The following is a 27,267-nucleotide window of genomic DNA, read 5'->3' as shown; positions in this document are numbered from 1 at the left end:
AACTATCTGGAACCATGTTAAATCAGAGCCGACCTGATTTCTTGAGGCAAGACTGTGAATTCGCTCCGGACAAGTACGAATAACGATGGGTCCAAGAAGCACCAAGAGACTCCACACACGTCACAGAGACACAGGAAGAAGCAAGAAGGAAAGTATGCGGCGGTTATATCTACCAAATTCCAAATGAAAAGGATCATCGTAGACAGTACGTTGACCTTTGAGGAATTATCCATACCGTACAAGAGGATGCAGAGGAGACCGACCTGACAGAAGAAATTCGTTCCACTACAAGATGGAAACTGGAGATTTCTGGAAAATTTTGACGGAATTTGGTGCCGCGTGACCCCAAGGGTTCCGGTTCCATTTTGAAGTGTGTGACCAAACTAGCAATTATGGAGATGGGGCAGCTGACCACGGAGGTCGATCTCGCAAAAACCGTGGAGAGGTCCTTATCCAACCTGAAGGAAGAAGCTGGGATGATCCTACGAGCACTCACAGATCATGACGCTGCCACAAAAGCCAGGATATGATTACTTTGCCAGGAAGTTCTATAAGGAAACCCATGAATTGGTTACGATTGATACCGAAAATGAGGTCGATGCGAAAAAGGCCCATGGAAGATGCGAGAGATGCCCCTTCCCTTTTCGGATGGACAAGGCGGTCGAAACGGAAATGGCGGTCCATACTAAAAAGTCGGTCCTTCGCCTGTTTGGTGTAAGAGATGGTTGATACGGAAAAAGCGACCGATATGAAAAAGGCGGCCCGTGGGAAGATGCGAGAGGAGCTCCTTCCTTTCTCGAGTGTACAAGACGGTCAATAAAGAAAAGGCGGTCCATACCAAAATAACGGTCCCTTCTCCTGTTTGGTGTAAAAGGCGGTTGATACGGAAAAGGCGGTCAATGCGAAAAAGGCGGCCCGTGGAAGATGCGAGAGGTGCCCCTTACCTTCTCGGATGTACAAGGCGGTCGATACGGAAATGGCGGTCCATACAAAAAAAGGCGGCCCCTTATCCAACCTGAAGAAAGAAGCTGGGATGATCCTACGAGCACTCACAGATCATGACCCTGCCACAAGAGCCAGGATCCCAAAAAGAGAAAAGCCAAGGGGCAAAAAGTGTAAGGTCGAGAAGGACAGCGATGTAAACAGATGCACGCGCCACCCGCATCATTCCGTCTATGGCGGTAACGACACATGGACGGGGAGGATCCCAAGAACCGCCCCCCCCCCATTCAGTCTAGACCACACTCAACCACAAGTAAGGCGGTCGATGAGGAAATGGCGGCCCATAGAAGATGCAAGAGGTGTCCATACGAAAAAGACGGTCCCTTCTCCTGTTTGGTGTAAGAGGTATACGCAAAAGACGAAAAAGGCGGACCATGGAAGATGCGAAAGGTGGCTCTTCTCCTGTCGCATGTATAGGTAGTCGATACGGAAAGGTCGGCCCGTGGTTGCTCTCTCGAGTGTACAAGGCGGTCGATACGGAAAAGGCGGTCCATAAAAAAAACGGTCCCTTCTCCTGTTTGGTGTAAAAGGCGGTTGATACGGAAAAAGAGGTCGATGCGAAAAATGCCCATGGAAGATGCAAGAGGTGCCCCTTCCCTTCTCGGATGTACAAGGCGGTCGATACGGAAATGGCGGTCCATACCGAAAAAGGCGATTCCTTTTCTCCTGTGGTTGTAAAAGGCGGATCATGTAAGATGGCGAAAGGGTGACCTCCCGCTGTCGTGATGTATAGAGTCGAATAGCGGAGGAGAGGTCGGTCTCTCTCCTTTGTGTAAAAGGGCGGTTGTTACGCAAAAGGCGGTTGCCAAAGGCGGCCCTGTGGAAGATGCGAGAGGTGCTCTTTCGCTCTCTTGAGTGCTCAAGGCGTCGAAACAAAGCGGTGCGCTGAGCGAGAAAGAAAAACGGTCCCTTCTCCTGTTTGGTGTAAAAGGCGGTTGATACGGAAAAAGAGGTCGATGCGAAAAATGCCCATGGAAGATGCAAGAGGTGCCCCTTCCCTTCTCGGATGTACAAGGCGGTCGATACGGAAATGGCGGTCGATACGGAAATGGCGGTCGATACGAAAAAGGCGGCCCGTGGAAGATGCGAGAGGTGCCCCTTCTGCTCTCGAGTGTATAAGTAGTTAATACAGAAAAGTCGGCTCGCGGAAGATGCGAAAGGTTCCTTTCTCTCTCGGCTGTACAAAGCGATCCCTTCTCCCGTTTGTTGTAAAAGGCGGTTGATACGGAAAAGGAGGTCGATGCAAAAAAGGCCCATGGAAGATGCGAGAGGTGCCCCTTCCCTTCTCGTGTGTATAGGTGTCGATATAGTAACGGCAAAATGTAATTCTGTCTACTTCTTTAAGGCTTTTAGACTGTGTGCGCTTTCAATGGTTTTATTAGTGTTATACCTATTATACCACTTTTATTACATTAAATGTTAATATACACGTTAAATATTTCAATTTAATAGACGAAGAAGTTAACATAACCTCTTACAAAAATGTAAGCTGGTACCTCTGGAATTGACCAAGCTTTTGAGTTGTGCCAACTTAAGAATAAAAAACCACTACCAATAGGAAATATGAAGTTACATAACCTCACACTGCGATGAAAGTAAGTGAACTTTTTACTAAGATTGTGAAAAATTTCGAGTTTCTCCCGCAATTTTTTTTGTTGAAAACGCTTAATTGAGGTACCCTCTAACCATTTTTATTAACTTCATGATCGTACCTTGGGGGTCCTTATGACTTCATGTACCCGGCAGCCGGTTTTGAGTGGAGATGGCGGCAAACGGGTGGATAGCAGCGTTCCGATTCCTTGGAAGAAAGGGAAATTCCTCATTTGGGACACACATTGCTCCCCATATGTTCATTCGACATACTTGACCGCAGACACAGCCGTCGAAATTTATACGCGTGATTACCATAGCAACGATATAACAACAAAATTAAAGTGTCCGTTGCATTGGTGATTCGACTTTAAATAAAATGGACTTGTGGTACGCCCTTTGAATCATAGTGAAATTATTAATAAACTTTCATTAATATTGCTACTACGAACTCATCACTTCAGATCATTGATCTGGCGAGGATGTTGATTAATATTTAAATGCTGAGAGGACCGATTTGATTTCGGGGCACGAGTTACATTTCCCTTGTAATTGTCAATTCTGGCTGGAGTCAGTCAATAAAGGCCTACAATCATCAAGAATGGCAACCTGTCTCTAGGAAGTTTTCCATTTTATGTGTAATTCAACAAATGAAAAAGATGAGCAATTATACCTTATCTCGGGACTCACTGTATATGCAGGAATACCCATACATACAAGGTTAAAATGCTTGAGATGTTTGAAATCGAGAAGTAAAAGGTCATTTCCGAGAAACATGCAAATTTCCAGAAAGATCGGGCAACTCTTTTGAATTTCTAGGTAAATGTGTAAAATTACAGTTAGATCTGTAAATTAATTAAAAAATAACTTGTATGGCTCTTCTATGTTTTCGCATGTTGTATACCTGTTGAAACATGTTATATATGTTCTCCCCCACGCCGAACAAAAAAATCTCGCTCCGTCGTTAAATTTTGCATATGAAAATTTGAAGTACTTGCACCACGCGAGATTAAAAAGAAAATAACGACTTTAATGAACCATTTTGTATAAATGTGGCACACCATTTCGTCGTGTAATGGAAGCGGAACACCGTGACCGTTATAGTAAACATTTTCACTTTACAACTTTTAAAACTGTAAAATCCACCCTCTCGGTTATAATTAAAAATGTATTTTTATAGTATAAACATCTGCATAATGTAAATAAAGTTAATAGCCGCATTCTTCAGCCGTGCAAGAGATAATCTCGCTTTTCATCCCTAATCACTCTTTTCTTTCCCGTAAAGAGGGGATTTATAAAAAGAGAGATTCGGGGCGAGGACAAGTAATGGGGTGGCCCCGTCTCCATGTCTCGACGTTACATGAATTACGCAACAGCAAAGATTGGCTACTGGAATATGCACGCTTCATCAATATTAATACTCTATTCTATTTCACGTAAATCACTTTAACTTTTCTATTCCCCGCGGAAACTCTCTCTCTGTAAATCTGGCGTTAGAAAAGAAATGTAATTTGACGGTGTTGCATGATTTCGCTCAATTAATCGGATTCGCGCGGCGTAGTCGAAAATTGAAAAGTGTACTTCATCTTTTAGCTACGAGAGTGGTTAGCGAAACTTTGGACGAAATGTTCTACTTTCCAGTCGCGACGATAAGCGGAACAAGAAAAAAAAAAGTTTTGGAAAAGTTTTTAATAATGAAACTGTTGTTTTCGCATTTTTCTTTTCTGTCTTTTCCATTCCACGACCAAGTTTTCCGCTGTTGACATCTTATTCCTTATCGTATGAGTCTCCCTAATAAAATATTATTTATAACGAAATCGTGCACCGACTGTGACGTTCCATTAAAATTAAAAAGTGTGTTCGCATTACCTTCGCGCTCCTATGGTTATGAGTTATTCGAGTTTTCAAAATGGCACTTCATATACTTAGTAATCTTTTAATACCAAAATGTTTAGTTTGTTAATTGTTTTGCCATTTGAGACACATTTGTCTTACGGGTTTCGAGGTATTTCACTTTTTAGAACAGTCTAATTTTTCCTCGGTAATTCAGAAGTTCGTGCGAGGGGCTCTTCAGTTACCTATTCCTCAAAAGCGGTTTTCGAGCGTCATAATGAGATCTTTTTCCTATAAGAATGACGTTAACAAAATTTTTGTATCGGGAGGTCGCTCGGGAAAGGAAGAGCTGGGGGCAACCCAGTTGCACTTCAATGCGGTAACATCACCGATAACGCGGAGATGACGAATATCCAAAGGATCATGGAGAAAGCCGACACCAAGACATAGGAACAGTTCGACTTGATCAAGAAGACATTTACGTCCATGAAGCGGACAACCTCGAAACAAAAAACATCCTCATGTATGTTAAGTTGGCTATCGGACAGATCGAGAGCAGCCTGGCTATATTTAAGATCTGCCGGTTTGAACTCCAGGGAAGAAAAGCACTTGTGGTACCGGAACCGCCCTTTTGCTACGGAGGCAGATCCGAAGACCCTCTCTAGGAGAGCGCCTGCCTCCGACGTAAAGAAAAGAAAGGCATCGAGTTCACCCGAGCCGAAAGAGGACAAAAAGAGCAAAATCATTGCCGAGAAGCACGAAGCCTACTTCAGAGAGCGGCTTCGAGGCAGAGGGGGTGGTTTTTTAAGGTAGTGAAATCTCGCAAAGCACGAAGAAAGAGGCAGCATCCACCGGGAGAAGTCAAGAGAGCTCATTGGTCAAAGCCAGAGGCCATTCTGGTTAAACCAATACAAGCCGTGTCCTATTCAGAGGTCCTGAAGACGGGACGACCATCAAAACCGCCCGCGGGACCAGAGAAGAGGCATACTCTCAGAGCTTGGCTCGGATAGCAAAAATATAGGAATATAGGAGAAAGCGTTTGTATCCGAGCTTTAGAGTCAAAGGAAAAAGTAGAAATAAGAGACCTAGATTGTTGAACTATAGAGGAAGAGGTTCTGTTGAAGAAGGAAAAGGACGATGTGGGTGAAGTCAAAGTCTTCCTCACTAAACCCAGCTCTCGAGCAGGTCTTGATGGTAGTGGAGCTAGGGAGCTGGAAGTCTAGCCTGCTGCTTAAGATAGGAGTAGGATTCGCGAACGCACGACGGTGGTACAGTGCTTCTTATGTCTGGGGTTTGGGCACCTCTAGGCTAACTGCAAAATCCCGCCAACGCAGAGGGAATTTTCTTCAGGTGTGGAGAGAACCGCCAGCGCAGTACGTGCGACAGGTACCCTAAATGCGTCCTGTGCGCCGAAAGGAAGCTCAAGTTGGAAGACGTAGTTTCAGGAACATGCCAAACATGTAGGTAGGTGCTGGATCAGGCTAAAAAGGGCACCAGGACGTAATGGAAGGCATCCGGGGGAACCGAGGCAGATGAGGGAACAACGTTCCTGCAGATAAATCTTGGGAAGGAAGGTTTGGCCCAAAATCTTTGTATGCCGACTTTGTGGTTCAATGGTGGAGCGTTGGGCTATAAATCCGGAGGTCGGGTGTTCGAACCTGGGTTGAGGTGAATTTTTCATTTGTGACAGAGACGGGAATTTCCTTAGATCAGTTTCGAGCATTCTGCCGGCTACTCCGAATTAGGTTTTCCTGCAGTTTTTCTAATTCGTAAGGTAAATACCGGAGTAGTATAGAACAACTTAAGATCCTCTGCAGAGGCATCTCTAAACAGCACTATGCGGGTCACTCTGTAATTGGGCGAGTTCCCAGAACAAGAGAGGGATAATAAATAAATAAATAAATAAATAAAAGACCGCAGAAGAGAAAGCGGATGTTCTCGTACTCTCTAAAGAGTAGCTCTGGGAAGAGTTGACAGAGTAGTACCAGGACTACACCGGGAGGGTGGCTATTATGTCACTAAATCCTTGCCAGAAGGCGAAAAGCGTTAAGAGAGTCACAACTGGACTGTCGCCGTGGATCTAGGAAACTGCAACGTGTTCAGCTGCTATTTCTCGCCAAACGACACGTGGGAAAACAATTCGAAGAGGACTTGTTCGCACTGGAGGAGAGCAGACCAGGACATGGATCTCCTCGCGCTCAACGTGGGAAACAGTCCTGCCTTCCATCGAGGAAACGCAAAATCCATTATGGATCTGGCACTGGAAAGTCAAAAGATGGTCAGGCGAGTATCAGTCTGGAGAGTCCTGAGACGGAATCCACTCGGGGCCGACAGCTTACGTGAGAATATGCAGAAAAGTAAAGAGATAGAAGAGGCGAAAATGCTTGGGGATCGCCACAACCAATACTCCGGACGACCTGGTCAGAAGGAGTACGAAGGATATTCGTCGCGTCTGTGACCGCTGCATGCTGAGAGGAAGATCAGGCTACAGCGCTGCGAGATCTAAATACTAGTGGACGAAAGAGATATCTGATCTTCGTAGAATGTACGTCGAGGCACGACGGAGACTCGAGGGAACATAGATCTGCAAGAAAATTACAAAGAGCGCAAGTGACGATTGCAGAAGGACTTCTTTGATGGCAGAAGTCGATAACGATCCTTGGGGGTTACCGTACAAAATCGTCAGCAAGAAATTAAACTGCCTCCGATTCAGCCTATGCTTGTAGGAAGAAGGATGGGCGAGACAGATTATAGGAGACCTATTCCTTACAGATCCTAAGTTAGTACCAGTGCATCCAGGTAGCACCACAAGAAAGAAAAAAGCTCAAACCAGTTAAGGCTCCCGGTATCGCCGGACTCCCCAACGAAGTGTTGAAGAAGATCATCGCCGACTACCCAGAGAGGCCGGTTCCCTCAAAAACGGCACGTTTCCGGCGTCGTGGAAGAGCCAGAAGCTTATTCTTCTGAGTAAAGGTGCGAAACCGGTAGACAGTACGCCTGATATGCCTGTTAAACACGAAGAGTAAGGTTCTGGAAGAGCTAGAAGAGCACATCATCTCGCAGGGAGGCTTTTCGCGGCATCAGTACGAGTTCCGTAAAGGAATGTCGACCGTCATCAAAGAGTCTCATCGTCTGGCGGTCACGGCAAGGGATCGAGGTGAAGCGAGAAAATGGTTCTGCGCGTTAATCAAGATTGCGGATGAGCAGGTCACACGGCGAGTAGAGATGACCTGGCCCCTCTCGCAAGCGATGACGAAGACAGCACCGAGAAAGAGGAGTTCTTCAGGATTACAGTGCTTTTAAGGTGACCTTGGGCCAAAAGATCTATGAGGCGAAGCCAAGCGCAGCCGAATAGCTGAACAGGTCCATAGGGGCTATGCCGAAATGTGATTCCTGGGACAGCCAACGGAAGTGGCTGGGAGATGATTTTAGTGGTTAAGGGCGAAATAGTTCAGTCCCACATAACCTCTATTGAGGAAATCTATATAAGATTTTTCCTTCAACTCTCTACAAAAAAAATGAGGAGAACATCTGCTCCTAATTTAGAGACTTGGGCATTCTGGATAACCACTGTCTTTCTTTAGGATACCCGAAACCGAACAATGAATTAAAGAAGTTTTCATTTTTGAACGTTATCAGGGAAGAACGTGATTTAGAGGGAATCTTTTTGCTGTTGCTGCGGGGTAACGTGTGCGTTTAGGGTTTACCAAGTTTTGTTTTATTTTTTTAACCGTACCGTCTAATTTCAAGGAAGGTGTTTGACACTTTTCATTACCGTTGTTAGAAAAAGGAGACCCTTGGTTTCGCCTTCCAATAGTTTTTTTTTGGTTAGTTTTAAAGGTACTCATGCCTTCCAGCATATCCCCTATTATCTATGTCTTTTCTTAATTTGTATATAACTTTTTATTTTTATTTTACAGGAGTTGGCCGTATCTAGGATTTTTATTGCCCTAAAAAGGGTTACCTAGACTCCGTTGCCCGTCCCTAACCACTTGGAGGTCCCTGTAAATTTTTATTTTTTATCACAAATTTTGCTTAATTTTTTTTTTAATTTTGCTGAAAACAATTCCGAAAATGCTTCTAATATTTTATTGATTTTTGTTAACAGGCCAAATAATGATTCCTTTCGATTCCAATAAATTTTTAGTCATCTCTCTCAATTTTGAATTCTTCACATTCGTATAATAAAAATGTTCATGTTCCATTTTCGCACGTACACATGTTGGTTTCACTATTTTTAATTTTATAAGAATAAGAATTGAATAATCCTCTATTAGTTATAATAATTTGTATAATACCCCTATTTATGTTCCAAAATTTCCATTTCAATCTATTTATTATTTGGTATATATTGATATGTTTCCCTCCCCTTGTCCGATTGATCCCATTCCTCTTGCCATTTATTTAAATAATATTGTTCAATTTGTTTTTAATATCGACTCTTGTTAATTTTCCTTCTTCCTCTTCAAAATGTTCTAAATTTTTATGTGCTTTTGCCAAATGTCCAAAGTTAATTTTTGTTTTATTTTTTATATAAGTGTTATAATTTATTATGTTTTCTCCTAAAGTAATGTTTTGATCCTTTCTTAAATTATAATTTTGAATTTTTAATTTTATCTTCAATGTAATAGGCATTATTCCAGATATAATTGTTATTGAATTTGTTGCAGTTTTATCATATATATTAAAAATTCTTCTTAAAATATAAAATTGAATACTTGTGATTTTTCTTTCTTGTAATTTAGTTATCCTATTTCCCCATATCACAGCTCCATATAACAATGCTGGCTCCAATATTCCCTTATAAATAGTTATTAACGTCTTCTTATTTAATCCCCAATTATCCTTACAAGTCCAAATATATTTTTGAAATAATTGTTTTATTTTACTCGAAATTTTGTCAATATGCATATTAAGTTTTAATTTTTCCTGAATTGTTATTCATAAATATTTTATGTTATTTACCATTTTTATTTGTTTGTTGTAAATTTTGGTTGTAGGAGGTCTTTTATTGTCCAAATTTCCTTTAAAAAGTATCATTTCCGTTTTTTCGTGTGATATTATTAATTTATTTTCAGTACACCAATTTTCAAAATTTTTTATTATTTCATTTCCAGTAGTTTCTAATTTTTTTCTTGAGTTTTCTTCTATTATAAAAATGTTGTCATCTGCATGCAATTTCCTTTACGTTATTTTGAAAACTATTACTAAAAATTATGTTCCAAAAAGTAGGTCCCAGTACTGATCCTTGTGGACAACCTTTGCTAATTTCTTTTGTTATTTTTTGGTATTTTTGCTATACATTGTAATTCTATCTGTCAAATAACTCTTCTCTTAATAATTTTTTGTCTTGATATATCGCATTTAATTTTCCCTAATTCATTTTTTTCATATTTTTCTAATATTTCTAATATTTTTCCTAAACAGCACAACAACATTATTGGTCTATAACTTTTTATTTTTAAAGGATGTTTTCCTTCACCTGTTTTTTTAATAATTATTAAGTCACTTTTTTCCAACACTTTGGAAAATATCCAAATTTCAAACATGAATTATATAAAATTTTTAATTTTTTTCTAATAAAAGGATATATTTTTTTATAATCTCGTTGTTTATTAAGTCAGGACCAGGAGCTTTTTTATCTTTTTGTTTGTATACTGCATTAGAAATTTCACTATGAGTAAATTTTTCGAAATTATCACCATTTTGAATTTCAGTTTCCAAAAATTTTATTCCAATAGCTCTAGTTGATTAAATTAAATGTTTGCTTCTATTCCCGTGTTTGGCCGTGTGCCGATGTTTCAGATTATTCGCCAGTGGCCGACCGTCGTTTACCCCTAAGAACCCTTGACAGTTTGCTCCAACTGATTTGTGACCTCCTAATTTCCGCAACCGGAACTGGTCCTTGATCAGGAGCAAGGTATGAGAATCTACTGGTGGCGCTCGAGGTACCGGCAGCGACTCCGCCGACAACCGAAGGTTTACACCAAATGGTATGAATTTTAGAGAATTTAGAAGGAAATTCATGTACGAATATATATAAAAATTCATATTGTATCGTTAACGTGCTAATTTATCACGTAGTATTATGTTTGGTCGACGGACGTACAGTTATTTTTATCATGCGATAGTGAGTAGGGCGGTCTGTATTAAGCTGTGTTGGTGCACGAATAAGCTGCTTAAGGTGCGGGCGGGGAGTGCTGATTTAAGTGAACCATCCGAATTCACAATAAATCGAACATTTTCCATTTAGTAATGGACATCCAATTGAGCGGAGCATTATTATAAAGACTTCTGCGTGTTGCCTTGAACTGGCGAGTTGTTTTAAGTAAAACTGGTGGTTGTTTACTAAAAAACGGCAATTATTCGAGCTATGATCAAGGCGTTTGCACAGGGAGGCTGCCCGGGAATTATCACACAGTTGAAACCGGATCTACAAGATAAACACATCCGGCGACATTCCAACGCAATAAGGTACAGAGTTTTAGCTTTACTATGTCCGTTTTGTGCGAATTATCAGTGAATTAAACTAAATTAAGTAAAATTTAGAATTACTTGTCATATTGTTTGCTAAGATAAATTTAATTAGCTGGCCAGTAGGTATATTTTGAGTTTAACTAGAAAATATGTTTTTGTCTTTTTAGGGCAACTGTAACAACTTGTTTAATTTAATTTATTTTACCCGAAATCGTAGGTTAATATAAATGTCAATTTGTATATAAAACCGGTAAAGTGTCGGTGCGACCGGTAAAGTGACATGTGCGGCCAGTAAAAAGACAAGCAGGAAACGTAGTCTGCTCTGCCTCTGTCATGGAAACTAAAATTTCCTGACAGAAAGTAGGCATGAAAATGATGGTTTCAGGATGATTTTGGGTAAAATTTAATACAACACTCGTCAGTAAAATGAGATTACCTGACTCGGAAATTAAAGTACTCAGGGGCCTCGCACTTCAAAATTTCCTCACCAGTAATGTATCATCTTCCCGACTTAATCATAATAAATGTATTCCGTTTGACACGTTACCGCGCAGTAAAAGCAAAAAGATTCCCTCTAAATCACGTTCTTCCCTTTTTAGTAGGGGAGCTAGCACGAAATCCACTGAACGAGAATGATCAAAATTTTAACCGATGGAATTCCATTTTGCCCTATCAGAGTATGCTAAAAGCGATCGTCTGCCGCCTCAGGTCATATGACTTAAGGCGCTACGGGTACTTCTTGTGGTACCAATTCTGAAAGGTTGTTTTTCGAGAAAATAAGTTATACACCAAATGAAAACGTTGATAATAGCTCTTAAAAAAATATTTAAAAAAATCGCGCACATTTGATAACTCCGTAAAAAAACAATTCTTAGTCGGTTTTTCACGAACTTTGTACGGATATAACTAGGTTATTGTTGGAAGAATGAAGCTGATTTTTTTTACAGACTAATGGTAGGTACAGCCAATGACTATGAGAGTGTTTCTTTTTTAAATTTTTTCTCTAATTATAAGATATCTTATAATGTTAAGCTAATAAGATAACCTTGTAATTAGAGACAAAATTTAAAAACGAAACACCGTTAAGTCATTAGTAGTACCTATCATGAGTCTGTAAAAAAATCAGCTTCATTCGTCCCACCGTAACCTAGTTATATCCGTAGAAAGTTCGTGAAAAACCGACTAAGAATTGTTTTTTTACGGAGTTATCAAATGCGCGGGATTTTTTTAAATATTTTTTTAAGAGCTATATCAACGTTTTCATTTGGTATATAACTTATTTTTTCGAAAAACAACCTTTCAGAATTGGTACCACAAGAAGTACCCGCAGCGCCTTAAGTCGTATGACCTGAGGCGGCAGACGATCGATTTTAGCATACTCTGATAGGGCAAAATGGAACACCATCGGTTAAAATTTTGATCTTTCTCGTTCAGTGGATTTCGTGTTAGCTCCCCTACTATTTATAAAATTCGGCAATTTCGGGGGAGGGGGGGGGGTCCCAAACTTCCTTAATTCATTGTTCGGTTTCGGGTATTCTAAAACGGCTAAAAATTCATGTTAATTAAGCGCGTTTCCTTTGACACCAAACACCTGCCAATCAGGCGCCGATTGCTACAACATATCTTAGGTAGCACAAATTTTGTAATCGGGAAATAGTACCTACTCTCGAATTGTTTACATTGTAGCATTTTATGCAAAATCGAGACATCAACAAGTGGCCACAATTTATGGAGGGTTTTCAATGGAAATAAGATGACATCCTCGTAAGGTAGACGAAAGAGTACATTTTATGTAATGAATTCTGACTGGAAATATATTGACGAAACTAACTCCTATGTGCGGGCGATGTTTTAAACGTATCTGTATCTAAAAATATGGCGAACGAATGATTATTATGCAAACGTGCACCTTGCATATTTTGCTGCCAATGCCGCACGAAGAAATGCCATCGATAGTAACTTTTCCGAGCTAATTCCTCGCATACTTCAACATACCACGTAGAACGCAATAACGGCAAACGCTAGATTATTTATCAATGCCCTGTTGAATGAATTGTACCAAACTACAACATTCTGACAGTTTTGCGGAAATCCAAAATTTATGAATAAGAAAAAGGTCCAGTTCGGTTAACATTGTATAATTAAATGACATTTAGTTTTATTTATTAACGAAAATATTTCGATACAATCAAGTATTCAGAAAATAACTGAAATTCTCTGAAAAATTTACATTTATTCAAATTCATTTCAGTTTTATATGGTAATGTATGTATATAATATGTAATATGCGTTTCGTAATATTTGTTATCATAGAGGGATTTGAACTAAAATAGTGAATTTAAAAAAAGATCTCGCAAGAAAATTCGGGACCGCCCGCTCTTTAATGCAACCTCACAGTACGTACGTTTTACTTTTCTGTTTTTAATTTTGTTTTTTAACGCGTCCCTTTATTTTACATATTGTTACATTAAATTGCGCGTTATGCTCCGTTTAACCCATTCTACCTTAATGATATAGTTAAACTCATTTCGCGCAAAATTATACCATGTTAAAAGGTGAAATAAGCCAAAAATAACATTTGTAGATGGAACATCCACAGTACACAGTGCCTACATTTTGATAAGTTAAAATAAAAAGGGAGGGGGGGGGGCAGGATGTTTTCATCTTCCAAATTCCAACTGAAGTGTCTTGCTTAGAATCCATACCTTTCCGATTATCTTTTGTAAAATTTCTGATTATTTCTAACTTCAAGCTTACGGTTTCCATGCATTTTTTAGTTCTCGGACTCCAAGGCTTTAATTTCGTGTTCAGTATCCTAGTTCCAATCTCAAGCTTCCCAATCAGCCACCGGTTTCCATTTGCTCGACTGATTTAGAACTTTCAGAATCCGTTTTCTGATTTTCAAGTTTCTATCTTGAATGGTCTTCTATTTTCTAGTTTTTGAACAGTTTCCCATTTCCATGTTGAAGTTGATAATGTTTGTGCTATCCCGTTTTGTATGTATGTCTACTTTTCACTTTCAGGTTTAATTTTGCAGTCTTCAGTATCCCGTTGACAATTTTCGGTTTCTCAATTTTCAGTTTCAAGCTTCACTTTCAGTCATCGAATCTCCGGTTCGCAGCTACTAAGACGGTGTTAATCTTGAAAGGCTGCACGCTGCACCGTGTATATGTGACGATACATACATTTTTGAGAGTTGGCAACCATGCAATTTCTAGGTGGGGAAAAGCTGCCTGCGCCCTCTAGAAAGCATGAGCGGGGGTTGGCAGCTTGTCTTGAATATCGGTCGTGAACGCGTCGCTCCATAAATGTTTGTTGTTATTTTGTGTTATTTACTGCAAGTAGTAATTTTTGCATTTCTTTATATCGTATTTGTGTTTTGTATGCCGCATTTTATATTTTTTGTGTGTTGAAATTTACTTGATTTAACCGCAGTGCAGAATCATATGTGTGATACCGTTATGCTATTGTTTGTAATTGTTTCCGTTTTTGGTGTAATGCTTGCTTAATTTATGTTTATTGATGTTGATTACTTGGTCTTATCACTCTTATCCCTGAAGTAACATTCGTGTAAGTTTTGATAATTTTATTTTAATATGTGGAAATTACCGATTCGTTTGATGTATGTACTGTCTTTTTGTTTGTTACTAACAATTTTCTCCGTGAATGAAGCAGTAGTCACGGGGTTGTAAAAACTGTAGTCAAAATTGAGCTACGACACCTAATTCCGTGATTGTCTTCGACATTCAACTGTAGGCTCGAAACCCCAAACCAAGGGCGACGCTACCTATCTTGCGGGGCGAGATTACGCTAATCAAAGCTCTTCAGATTAGAATCTATGCGCGATAAATGAGGGGCGATTCAATAATTTCCACATATCTTGTGTTTAGTTAAATTTGCCTACAAGGCCATGTAATTTTCCATCTTGCTTTTAACAAAAGGACTTTATTGCACCAAAGAAGAGTCACATCCTGTGTATTTCACCCTTTCTTAGAATCTTGGTACCTGCTTACCTGACCCATAATTCCCAAAACTTGTTTTTAACCTATATGTTACCTCTTGAAGTTTACTTGCTACTTTTTGTGATGTTATAATTTTATGTTACGCATTCACATCATTACAAACAATTAATTTTACAACACAATTTAATATTAATTTGACGGCTGGTTTTTTTATTGGTAAGTTCTTTTTTTCTCAGCCTATTTCTATTTTTATTCAGTGAACTACCATTTAAAAGTTTATTTTTGCAATGCAATTTATTTTGGACTTAAATTTCCGGGTTTTCACAATCATAATAATTACGATCATTATTAAACAAACTTTTCACAATTTTGGTGTTTTATTTAACGTTCCTTCCCTACTGTGCTTCAGGTCAAAGCGTTGCTTAGCAACTAACGTAAGGGGGCCCTGCCTTAGATGTCTTATCACGGGCCACTTTTCAAATTTATTCGGGTCGGGTTGACTTTATTTCCGTGTTCTTGTAGTGTGAAGTTAGCGTAGAATCTGGGGGTTAAGTACACTACAATCTTTAAAGGTTCCAGAGCCTACCACTCGTTTCTAGTTGCTAGTTGTCAGGTATAAACTATGAGCTTTAAATTTACCTCTCCGAGATGGCGTTCCCTGCTTCTAAAATGCGATGCAAGAATCTGAATAGATATGGAGCGAGGAGTGAGAAAAGCAAATCCCGTGAAACAAACTGTCAATAAAGCAAATGGAGGGTGTAACGTTGTAATTATTCTAAGTTAGTCAGTACGAATTTCCCTTGTTACGGCACTGGCGGGGGAGAATGCGATGTAACCTTCAATTGTTAGTTTTGACGATTGTGGATTTCGGGATTGGTACCTGCGCGATTGGCGGGGCGAGGAAAATTCGTGCGTGACTTACTTTCTTTTCGTTGCTCGTTTTGGGAAGACGCAAAAGTGTCGGTTGAATATTAGTTCGCTGGTGTAATGTCGTAAAAGATTGGTTTCCGTCATCTATTGAAGTATTACCTTTCACGGAATCATCTTATTAAACTATGGATTGATAGTTTTTTTTTGGTTAATCAATATCGTAGTGAACTCTTTTGAGAGGCTTTTAAACGAATTACCAGCGAAACTATTGACCGTATCTTCCTGATCGTTATTAATTATCATACAACGTCAATCTTTCCAATAGACCTTCTTTAATAAGAGGGTCCTTGTATCCCGTTTAAATTTGCACATTAACATATGTCACCGGAGGGACGTCCATTTTGAATTATTACCAACAGATGCCTTCATCTGAATACACATTCAGCAGTAATCAGCCGTTTGGAACCGCGAGATAGAATACACGACCTATATCTGAGCTTATCACCGTCGACATAATTACTTAGCCTATATCAATTATCTGACCAGTTTTGGGGAAATTTTCACTATTTTAAATTTAATTGTAATCGTAATTCTGGTTAACGATCTTTCGATTAATGCCTACATAATTGGCTCTGATTATTGTTTTTGCATTTGAGATCTCCTTCGGAGACATGATTTAATATTGGTTTGTCCTATTACGATCGTGGGAAGTACCGCAAGTGGTAAGCCCTCAGGCACCGTTAAGTACCTCACTGTAGCATTTTTGATTCACCGAGGCATTCTCGGTTAATTTGTCCTTTTATTCTTTATTATAGCTACTAGGTTGAACATTCTTGGGATGAGCTCACTCCACGAATGCCTTCGGAACTACATGTAAGAATAATACCTTCTCTTTATATACTTGTGTGTTCGCCACCTCGTTTTGGGGTTAATAACGTTAAGTTTCATGCCGTCGGGTGTGATCGAGTTATCGTTCACTAATTTGTGGGATTAATGTTCAATTAAGTAAAGTTTTTGGGGGAATTCAATTTAGGGGAAGAGATTAGTAAATGTATATTATTTTTAGTAGTGCATATTCATGCGTTAAGATTTTTTCTTGAATTTGGTGTATCTTACTGAATAAATTTTTGATTTTTGGGTGGTCAGGTACTCACTGATTATATTATTGTTGTGCCGCTACTGTTACACTTCCTTATTCCGGTAACAGTCAGTGTATAATATTCAAGGTAATAAGGTGGCGCCCTTACTGCTTTGCTCTAGCATACCTAATTATTAGATGAGAGGAACGGAATCCAGTGCCCGCAGAGACCGAACGATACCTAATGACCCTTGAGTGCTCAAGCTTACCCCGATTAATAGTTACCCCTGAGCTAGTTGGCCGATTAGCGGCGGGTTTGAGCAAATTCACCGTTATAAGGGGAAAGAGGTTATGCTGTTACAGGACAAGATGCTTGTGGATCTAGAAGGTGTCGAGAAGATGGCGGAGGATACGACCACTGGTCGTCCAGTCTTGTTGAAAAGCAGGTGTTTGCCTACCGGTTTTTTGTACTCTGTCTATTTGAGTGTTGTTTGTGTTCGATATTTTTCCAAGCATTATCAAGGTAGTACTCGTTTTATTTGAGCTATTTTTAAATGTCTTACTTTGTTACGGTTTCAGATCTGTGTATGATACCTGTTGATTCATGGCATGGCCGTGAGACGCCATTGTTTTGAGTTTACCGTTAGATGAATCATGTTTTAGCACATGAGTATGCCGGCAAATATTATGATAATGATAAGATTCACTATTGTTTTAATGTGTTCACGCAGGAGTATATTGGTATTTCCCTGTATGTTTGGATTATTTATTTAGGTGGAAAGAGAACCTTCTACAGTTGGATTCTTAGCTGTGTTTCATCTCGTGCAGACCGCGGTTCTTGGCGTCTTCGCAATACAAGAAGAGAGGCCCTCTAATTAAGTTTTCTTCTGTTTAAAATGCGGGATTGTATGTGCGATGGTCTACTTTCACTTGAATGCCTACTGCTGGCATTCTCACTTGCCCTTTTTTTGTGCTAAATTAATGATGGACGACGCCGGAACAAAGTCAGGTCCTCTTTAGGCACATGCAATTTATCACATCAGAAGTTGTTTTGTATAAAATTGAACCGTAGACTGTTTATACGGGGTGTCAATTTTAAAACTTGCAGTCGGCCATATTTTCCAAACTAAAGATATTGAAAATCGCGAAAAACCGTTTCGGGGGTATCGAAGGGGAACCAGAATTACGTTATGAGTGACAACTCTCCACCCCCTTAACCCCCCCCCCAGCCCCCATCTTCAAAAATCCTAAATGGCAACCACATACTTGTAACACATCGTTGGAAAGCTACTGAAAAATGTACTCCAATGTGGTACCAATAAAGTCAATATTGATTAAAGACAATTTATCAACAATTTAATAATTAACAAAAAAAACTAAATGTTGACATTGAGGGATTTATGGCAAATTGGGCAAGAACTTCAACCTGAGCTGCGTCATTAAGCAATCTTGGTTGCTTTCTTTTTTTTTATTGATAACAGATCCCGTTTCTTCGAATTTAGCGACCAAATCTTGAACATAGGCATGGCTTAATTTTTTTTTACTAATTATGTTAAATTGTCTTAATGAATATTGACTTTATTGGTACTACTGGAAAGCATTTTTCAGTAGCTTTCCAACGATGTGTCACAAGTATGGGGTTGCCATTTAGGATTTTTGAAGATGGGGGTTAAGGGGGTGGGGGGTTGTCACTCATAACGTCATTCTGGTTCCCACTCGATACCCCCGAAACGGTTCTGCGCGATTTTCAATATCTTCTTTAGTTTGGACAATATGACCGACTGCACGTTTTAAAATTGACACCCTGTTTAACGACATTTGACTCGATTACCCAATTTGCGTTGTAGGATTTCGTATTTATGTTTATACTTTGCTGTCGTAGTTGATTTATCTTTTGTATTTGTGTGTTATGCCAGGTTTTTTCTTGTTGGTTCCTTTTTTCTCGGCTTTTCAGTTTGGAACCAAACCTCGTGCGTAGTATATTTTATTTTTCTTACTCCCTCCAGACACACAACAATTCTGTCTTTTATTTAATCCCCTTCCCGATCAAGTTCCAACACAATAGGAGGTAGGAGTCCCATTCGTTCCAGCCGAATGCTACCCAAATTTGAAAGTGGCGAGAAACGCCAACATTTTGACAACGAAAATTAGGAGGAGCTGCTTGTATTAATCTCCGGAGTAAGTTCACATATTCAGTGCCGGCTGAGATACCCCTAAGAACATTACAGCTAGAAGACCAAGACTCGCAAGAGTCAACGTCATCCAGGAAAAGAGAGTCGGGGACAATGGGAGGGATTTGATCGGTTACAATCTATCCAGGAATAGGAGAGCCGAGAGGAATGGCAGAAGAAGAAAAGCACTACAGGTACCTAAAACGGGGGCGCCTAATATAAAACTGTAGGAGCCCGGCTATGTGAAACTTATGCACCAGTGTGAGGCAGAGAGGAGGAACTAATAGGAGGGGTAGGAAGGTGATCACATGAGCAGCGGGTCTGAGAATGGTAAACGTGAATAAGGGAGGGGAGGCCACCTTCATCAGAGGCCCATCATCGTCGATAGTGCGAACACGGCAAAAATAAAACAGGGGAAGGGGTAAAGGGGTATCAAGATGCGGAGAGATTGGTCATTTTCCTGGAAGGAATGTGCAGGAAGACGATGCCATAACGAAGGAAGGAAAAACCCGAAGTTTTTTTGGTAGACATCGGAGATAGAGGAACAGCGAAACGGTTGTACGGAGATAAAGAGAGATAGAGATAAAACAAACAAGAAGTGAGCAGGGGTAGAAGAAGTGGGGAACGTCAACTCATTAGCACATGGCGAGATTTGTGTGACGCGTTGCTGTGGGCCATACAGCACGGTTACCTGACAGGGAGTACGTTGACAGCGCCAAGCGGCGAATTGAGGGGCGGAACCGCTGAAGGTGGCAGCGGGAGTTGCGCATGTTGGGTCTTAGGTCCCAAACTATGGAATGTTCTGTACGAGTGTGGAGATTGATCGCGTTCGCCGACGACCTAACCCTAATCTTCTGGATGAGGGCGGTTAGGAGCACTTGAGGACAATGGGGGCCAAGAAATGGACAAAACCAACACGGTTTATTGGGCACGTTTAAGTGACTACTAGGAAGATATCGGAAAACCCGAACAGAGTGGTGAAGACATTAATTTTTCTGGGTTCCTCATAATGGAGATGGAGCGAAGGGGGAGGGGGACAAAAGGGAAAAGGTTAGGGTATTACAGGAAAAGATGCTCCGAGATATCGATGAGCTGAAGACTGCAGCCTGCCGGGACTCGGACCCTGGAGTGGGTACAAAGCTAGGAGGGAACGAGAGTCGGTGACAACGTGAGGGTAAAGGTCGATTACAACTCAAGATTTGGAGAGCCGAGAGGAAGAATAGGAAAGGAGAGGCACTACGGACACGGAACGCGTCATAAAAAAGGTCCCAGATAGGTGAGACATGCCTCCGGTGTGGGAAGACCGGACAGAAGACATGGGCATGTAAAGAAACCATCATGTGCTGTTTCCTGTACTCAATGAGGCGGGGAGGGGTTGGAAGGTGATCAAGTGACCAATCGCCAATGAAAGAGGGGACCCCACATTATCAGGGTGAATAGTGGGAGAACGTTAAGTGACTATAGGTTAGAGGTTTGGGAGATGTTGGGTACTTTCCTGGAAAGACTGCAGAATGTCAATGTTACCCCGAGTTTTTTGAAAGACAAGGAAATAAAGGAACAGCGAAAGGGCTGTACGGAGATAAGGAAGAGTAGACAAGATATGCGCAGAAGTAGAAGAAGTGAGACCATGAGGTATGCGAGCGCGAAAAATATGGTCAACAGGATGTTAAGGAAGATGGTTATAAGGATCTCCTGCACTTACAGAACCGTACCGCTGGAAGACGTATTAGTCATCGTCCAGCAATGTTACACGTGAAGGCTAAAGAGACTGCTAGTGGAGTGGGAGGTACAAGCCTCCTCACATTACCGGTGTGGGGACCGGGTTCTTGTCGAAACACGTGGTGTTTGAAGAAGAAAAAGACGCCGACGCATGTGGAGAGGCGAACGAGTTCTCGCGTGCCACAGTTGAGTCGCAACGGGATGGGTAAGAAACAGGAATGGTCAGAATTGGAAAACGGCAAACCAGTTCTCGGCGTTCAGGTGCAAAGACAAGAGGAAGGGCGTTGACAAGGGAATGACGCGAGACGGAAATTCACCCCCAAACGAGCCTAATATCTAGGGGTCTAGGGATAGGGTTTTCTATTTCCAGTCGCCTCCTTGTCGTGCAGTTATCCTTTGTATGACTCGGTTGTTTACATTTGAAACACGCATTATTATCTTTCGGACGCGAACATTCGTTGGCATAATGTCCCTCGGACGCGCAATTAAAACATCGCACTACCCGTTTCAGTTTGCCCCCTGCGCTCTTTAAGTTAGCACTGTGTCCCGCGTTTTCTCCATCATATCTACATCGATGACACACAACGGTAAAATCATAGCAGGCCCCTACGGGTTGACAACATCAACATACTCATTCGTAAGAAACTGCAACACGAAGCCATTAAAAATGAAATGGAATTAATATGAATGTTACCGATTCCTTTTTATTTAAAAGCAACGATGCCAGTTTTTTAAATGATGATTTACCGTTGTCCGTCTAAGCTATAAATTAACAGAAGCCGATTAATAATCATTACGTCATAAAATTAATGACATGGAACGGGGATTGCATTGTATCGACTATAGCAATTTATTTTCGAGCGGCGGCGTCAATCCGAAGCGTCACGTGGAGAAATTTTTGGATTCGTGTAAACGCCGGAAGAACACCGGCTTACCATAAATAAGTGATCCATTCTCTGAAATGGCTTGTTAACGCCTCCCTCTGATTTATAACCCCCTGATTAATCTATCCAATTAATTTATTAATCCCTCTTTTCGCGCAATTTTAATGAAGAAATCTTAGCGCGCGCGAGGCGCTATTTATTACCGACGATTGACGAAATAATACATCTTGTGCCACCCCAATTTATTCAATTAAAGTCGATGGAAGATAATTTAACCCTCACATCAAATTTTAATAATTTCTCGGGGCGCCTGATGATTGAAGACGGCATGTAACAAGTTTACAAGTTTGAATTGGTGGAAATTTTTCAAATTAATTAATTTAAGCGAGACGAGGCGAGCGTTTGTTTTAGTTTTACAATATAAACTCGACGGAGATGTCTTATTGTGGTTATGTTTAATAAAATCGTCGAAACACACGAGTGGAACTAATTATGAAACTGTGCGCCATTATCCATTCTTCCAGAGGCGCTCTTTGTTTCAAATGCAATTAGAGTAAATGGCCAACGTTACACGCGAATCTTCAACTACACATTTTCTATTTAACGGGCGATCAGTACTATGAGCGACTTTTGCGTGCTGGACGATTACCGGATTATTTTGCTTAATGAGAAAAAAAGAGCCTTTACGAAAACTAAATGAGTCTGCGAACTTACGTAAATGAGCGATATTAGTATAAAGTTCATTAACGTTATTTGTAAAGATAAATATTTCAAAATGAGAAACGTAGTTAATCAACATTTAACTTCTCCGACTGTATTTGCAGAACGAAACGCGAATCCTTCGAATCAAAATCCGAGCTGTGCAGTCCTGAATTAATTCAACAAGATATTTTTAATTGTACAGATATTATACACATAAGGTGTCTAATCCCTGGAATCCTGATACATTTGTTTAAAAAACAGAATTTGGTATCAGGATAATATACCAAGTGAAAGCATTCAAACCACCTTACGTTTCTGCGAATCTGATAGAACCACCATTTGCAAACTTGCCGTAACATGATCAATATATTTTCAGATGTATCAGTGAATGTATTTTAAACTTTCTGAGATCCTGATACGACAACTTTTACAAGCGAAATTTCTTTTCAGAACAGCACAATACGTAAGAATAAATTGCAACTTCAGTACCATTACATAAAAAAACCCTGTAATATAAGGGGCTTTTAAAATATGGCAAGGTACACGTTTTGTGGCAAGGTACAAAATATATAGAAACAAAAAAAAATTAGTTTACTTACTTGAGCAAAGTTTCTAAGGTGCTTTGTCTAATCATGCAACATTGTAGCACCGGAGCTAGTATGGACAACTCGTCGTGGAAAGGCTTACCGAATCCCCTGCCATGATCCAAATGGAGCGGAAAGGTATCATTTCCAAACAGCCTGCGAACAAATACAACTGTTAGCCTTTCAAATACCAAACCGTCCACGAGACAGCAATAATTGAAGGTAGCTTACACCAAACAAAAAAGTTAAATTTTGGTGATTTTTTCACGTATGGGTTCGTACTCTTCTTTTGGGCAGAGCGCACTGATCGATCCGAATTTGGTCATTTCCCAAACATTATGGACAATCACGTAAAGCAACGTTTGGTTTCCCGCACCAATAACAGTGAGGTTAAGCACATTCTCATGCAACGTGACCAGAATTTTGGCAGTTCCAACAAGTGGTCTTCCCTAATTTAGTCATCGCTTGAGGAAGTTGTCTTTCGTATATTTTTTCTTGATTCGGCGTTGATTAGGTGAGTGGTGGTTTGAATTGCTTCATACGATATCGCACGTCTTTATTGGACTTGCACAAACTATGGATGGTGTGTACGGTATATAGTGTAACTTGATTCTGTAGATATGGTTGCAAATTTCCCTGATTGCACCCTTACAGTTTCCCAAGGAATTCTTGATAACCTCCTAAATAGATTCACTATAACTGCAACTGCCCTCTGACGAATTTCATCCATGAGTTGACTAGCTCATTACCTGACAAGAAAACTGCTAAGGCGACGACAGGGACTACGTATTCTCAGATGGTACCTAAGTATGACTGGGAAGTTGATTTCGACGGTCTGCCTGACGTCTCAGGAACCTCTCTAAGGAAGCTAAAGATCTCTTAATCAACTTATTCATGGATTTGTATAGCTTTCACAGCAATGGCCGTCTGTTTTTTTCATGGTTCCTCCAAAATATTTTCTCGGGAATGCGAACTATGACATCCTCTGACATTAAAAAGAGCCTAATGGTCGACAACACATCATGCAACACTAAATAGCTCGGAAGATGCTTATGCGCAAATTTAACATGTAACAAACTCTTTGTTCAGTTTCAGAAGCATGGAAACAGTCGTCTGGTCGCTCTGAGATGCATCTTCCCTGATCGATCCGAATTCAATGGTTCCCTTGACCGTTTCCCGGACCTGATGGGCAATTACATAGAGTAACATTTGGTTTCCCGCAGCGATAACAGTGGATACGGTTGGATTGACTACATCTTCCAACGTGACCAAAATTTTGGCAGTTCCAACAAGTGGTCACGTCTTAACAGTTGCAAATTTTTATTGGCTGCTATAGGTCAATATCTATAAGCAAATGCCTTTTTACGATCTATCTGAGACAACTCTACCGCCGCGCAATTTTAAAAGATCTCTTTGCCTTTTATCTGGTCGAGTTTCATACGATTTTATGAGATAATCTTTTGTCAACTTCTGCAAAACGCTTTTCGTGTGGTGGCCAGATAATGTCGGTTGTAATTTTTTCGGCGCCATGGGCCAAAATCTGTTTATCTTTCTTTTTCTTGTAGAACTACGACAATTATTCGCTCGATTTTTGAGACAAAGCAACGTTTCATGTTGTTTTATGACTCTCTTTTGTTGGTTGGTTGGTCAGATCATTTTGGTGGTGATTTTTTTGGATTGTACAGACCAAAATCTACCGCATATCTCTTTTCATTTGATATGTTTTTTTACGTTTTGCTCTAACTCTAACGGTTTAGCCTGTAGAAGTTCTCAAAGCTGGAAAATGCGAAAAACCCCAATTTCGAGAAGGGCGATCCGGAATGCGCCGTTTCCAAATTTCGAGTTATCTCTCGAATCCCACCACCGCACGAATACGCTCCTCTACGTCCCCGCGATCTCCAGAAAGCCCCAAAAGGAAATCCGGTAACGTTTTCGAATTTGTTTCCAAAATTTTCGATGTACATGTATTGGTATCGCACAAAAAAACCTGCTACAAACGCCAAAAAAACCGTGGCTAAAATTTGAGAGGAGCAACAATCAACAGTATCATCAAATCATTCACAATTTTCATTCATTAAGTCAAAGAGAAAGAAGCGCTTTATAATTTTTAGTCGATCTTATTTCAATTTTCCCTTTGAAATGTAACCGCACCTAGAGGTTGTGAATACTGAAAATAGCAAAAGTCTTACTTGAAAGTTTCGTAATGATGTCGATCCATATTTCCGGTCATAAAGTCGAAAACGGCCATGTCCATGAGATCGTATAACCGTCGCCCTTGATCATACGGCGGAATTTCACGGACAACTGAACAGTAATTAGCTTCAGTTTCCCATTGAGCTTTTCTCCTTTTGTGATACGAGCGTCTCCAGGGATGCCTCCAAACCTACAAATAATAAATATACATTTTCGAATTAGATTTTGACGACGCACCCACCTTTCTCGGCGCGAACTCCTTCGACGGCAAAAACGCCGCGAAACTTCCCTCCAGCATATCCGGATTTCCACAAATAGCATGCGACGTATCGCAATAATAAGTACATTTCCCATGAAAACATAAGTTGTCCGACGGTGAAACGAAAAATGTTTTCAGCAGCTCCCCCTCGGCTTTCTGATATAATTCGGTCGTCATGTTTAGGCGTCTCCCGGTAACAGGCATCGCTCTGCGAAAGCCCAACAGTCTGAAAACAAAAAAAAAGACGTAAAAGGTAAAATAAGGATTTCCCGGTTCAATACGCTGAAATGGAAGAATACGTAAACAAGTGATGCGGGCTCAGTTACTAATCATCAAATGAACTTTTCAGTCGGCTAATTTTACAGTTAGTTGACAAAGTAATTTGAGGAGGAAAACTATACCGTAACTTTGAGGAGCTCAAAGGGACGAGTTTTATTTGTAGTTAGGCACTTTGTAAAGAAAGTTGCTACTATGTAAGACTTCAATCGCGATTTTATTTTACTGTAACAAATGAATGTACGTGGAGAAACCGTCTCGCGGTATTCCGACGCGTGCGGAATAATTTATTCCAAACGAGCGAGGAGTATCCGTCATCAGTAATAAGAAGCTTAATTGCGTACCTAACGATTTTATTCTGTCGCTGCTAAATAATGTTTTTAGGAACCCACTTTTGAACTTGAGAAGAAATATGATATTTCCAACTGTCAGGCGATCTTTTATAATAGTATAATGCACACCCTTTGTTATTTGATGTTGGCGTTTAACATTTCTTTCTGATATAAGATGCCAGCGAAAGAAAATTTTCCTTGCTTGTAAAAAGGGGATGTAGATATTCGCAGGTTCCGTATACTCTCTCCTCGTAAAGTCGTAACAGTCACAAATGGGCGAATATGTACCTACTGGTTCTCCACTCCCAACAAGGGAATAGCTTACAGGAGGTTGAACACCGCCTGTAGTTTGTCAAAGGTAGACGATGTGTATCTGTTTCCTTTAGTTCGGATTATTCCACCATACGGTATTTAAAGGTCAGTACATTGACGGTTTTCCACATTTGCAATTACCTTTAAGTTTATCTATCAGTAGCGACTTTGATTTTTAATTAACGCTCAATTATTCAGGGAAACAGTGGTGTATAGCCGCCAGTTTTATAGTTTTTCTTCGTAATTCATCTTAGTGATCCTAACAAAATTAATGAGGCATTTGTAAATTCAAGTAAATCTTTGTCTACCGTTAATTTCAACAACCTTATTCGATTCTATTGCGAAGATTTTCCACAAAAGTTTGGGACAAATTTTCAATTTTCATTAACTGATGGCCAAGCAATATTAAAAATCTTATCAAATATCAAAAGTAATGCGGTTGGAACTGATGAACTGAGTATAAAAATGTTACGACTTTGCTGTCCCTTTATTGTTCCTTAGTGTGGTGTCACACTATGCGTTTTTGTCGCTCCCGCTAAAACGCTCCTGTTTGACGGGATGATAATATCACACGTTATTAAATGGTACCAGTCACATATATGCGTTTTCGCCACACCAACCGGATGCAACCGCATCCTGCTGCCGCTGCGCAGGATGACATGACAACCACAATGACATTAAACCACGTGTGTTGCATGTTGGTTGTCATAAGTTGTCATACTGAGCGTTGCAACCGGGTGTTTTGTTAGGTTTACAATGTTTGATGTCGGTTTATTCATCGAGTGCGTGCATGCAAAAATTGCACTGTGGGAAAAACAATCTAAAGAGTATGTAGATATAAACTGTAGGGAGAAATCATGGGTAGAAATTGAATTTTTGGACATTCGATAATATACAAAAAAATTTTTCTTGTTCATTCGAATTTTTTCATAAAACTTCGCGAACCTATTATTAGATTCTCGTCCTGAATTAAAAGGATCAATCCAATTTTGACGATATATCTGCTTTCGCAATAACCCCTCC

At 40.2% G+C, this 27,267-nt stretch overlaps 1 protein-coding gene across 1 annotated transcript in view; it reads right to left on the bottom strand.

The window, feature by feature from the left end:
• Positions 1-25,550, bottom strand: part of LOC116178169 (extracellular serine/threonine protein CG31145-like) — a gene marked incomplete at its 5' end in the record, with an annotated part of 44,274 nt that extends 18,724 nt beyond the window's left edge. Inside the window, 3 exon segments of the mRNA XM_031497584.1 lie at positions 22,888-23,028; positions 25,062-25,255; positions 25,307-25,550. Coding sequence (XP_031353444.1) covers positions 22,888-23,028; positions 25,062-25,255; positions 25,307-25,550 — 579 coding nt within the window.
• Between the last annotated feature and the right edge of the window lie 1,717 nt (positions 25,551-27,267).

This window comes from Photinus pyralis, unplaced genomic scaffold, assembly GCF_008802855.1.
Source record: "Photinus pyralis isolate 1611_PpyrPB1 unplaced genomic scaffold, Ppyr1.3 Ppyr1.4_LG8, whole genome shotgun sequence".
Lineage (NCBI taxonomy): Eukaryota > Metazoa > Arthropoda > Insecta > Coleoptera > Lampyridae > Photinus > Photinus pyralis.
The sequence above is the reverse complement of the archived record's forward strand: the minus strand, read 5'-3'. Positions and strand labels throughout refer to the sequence as shown.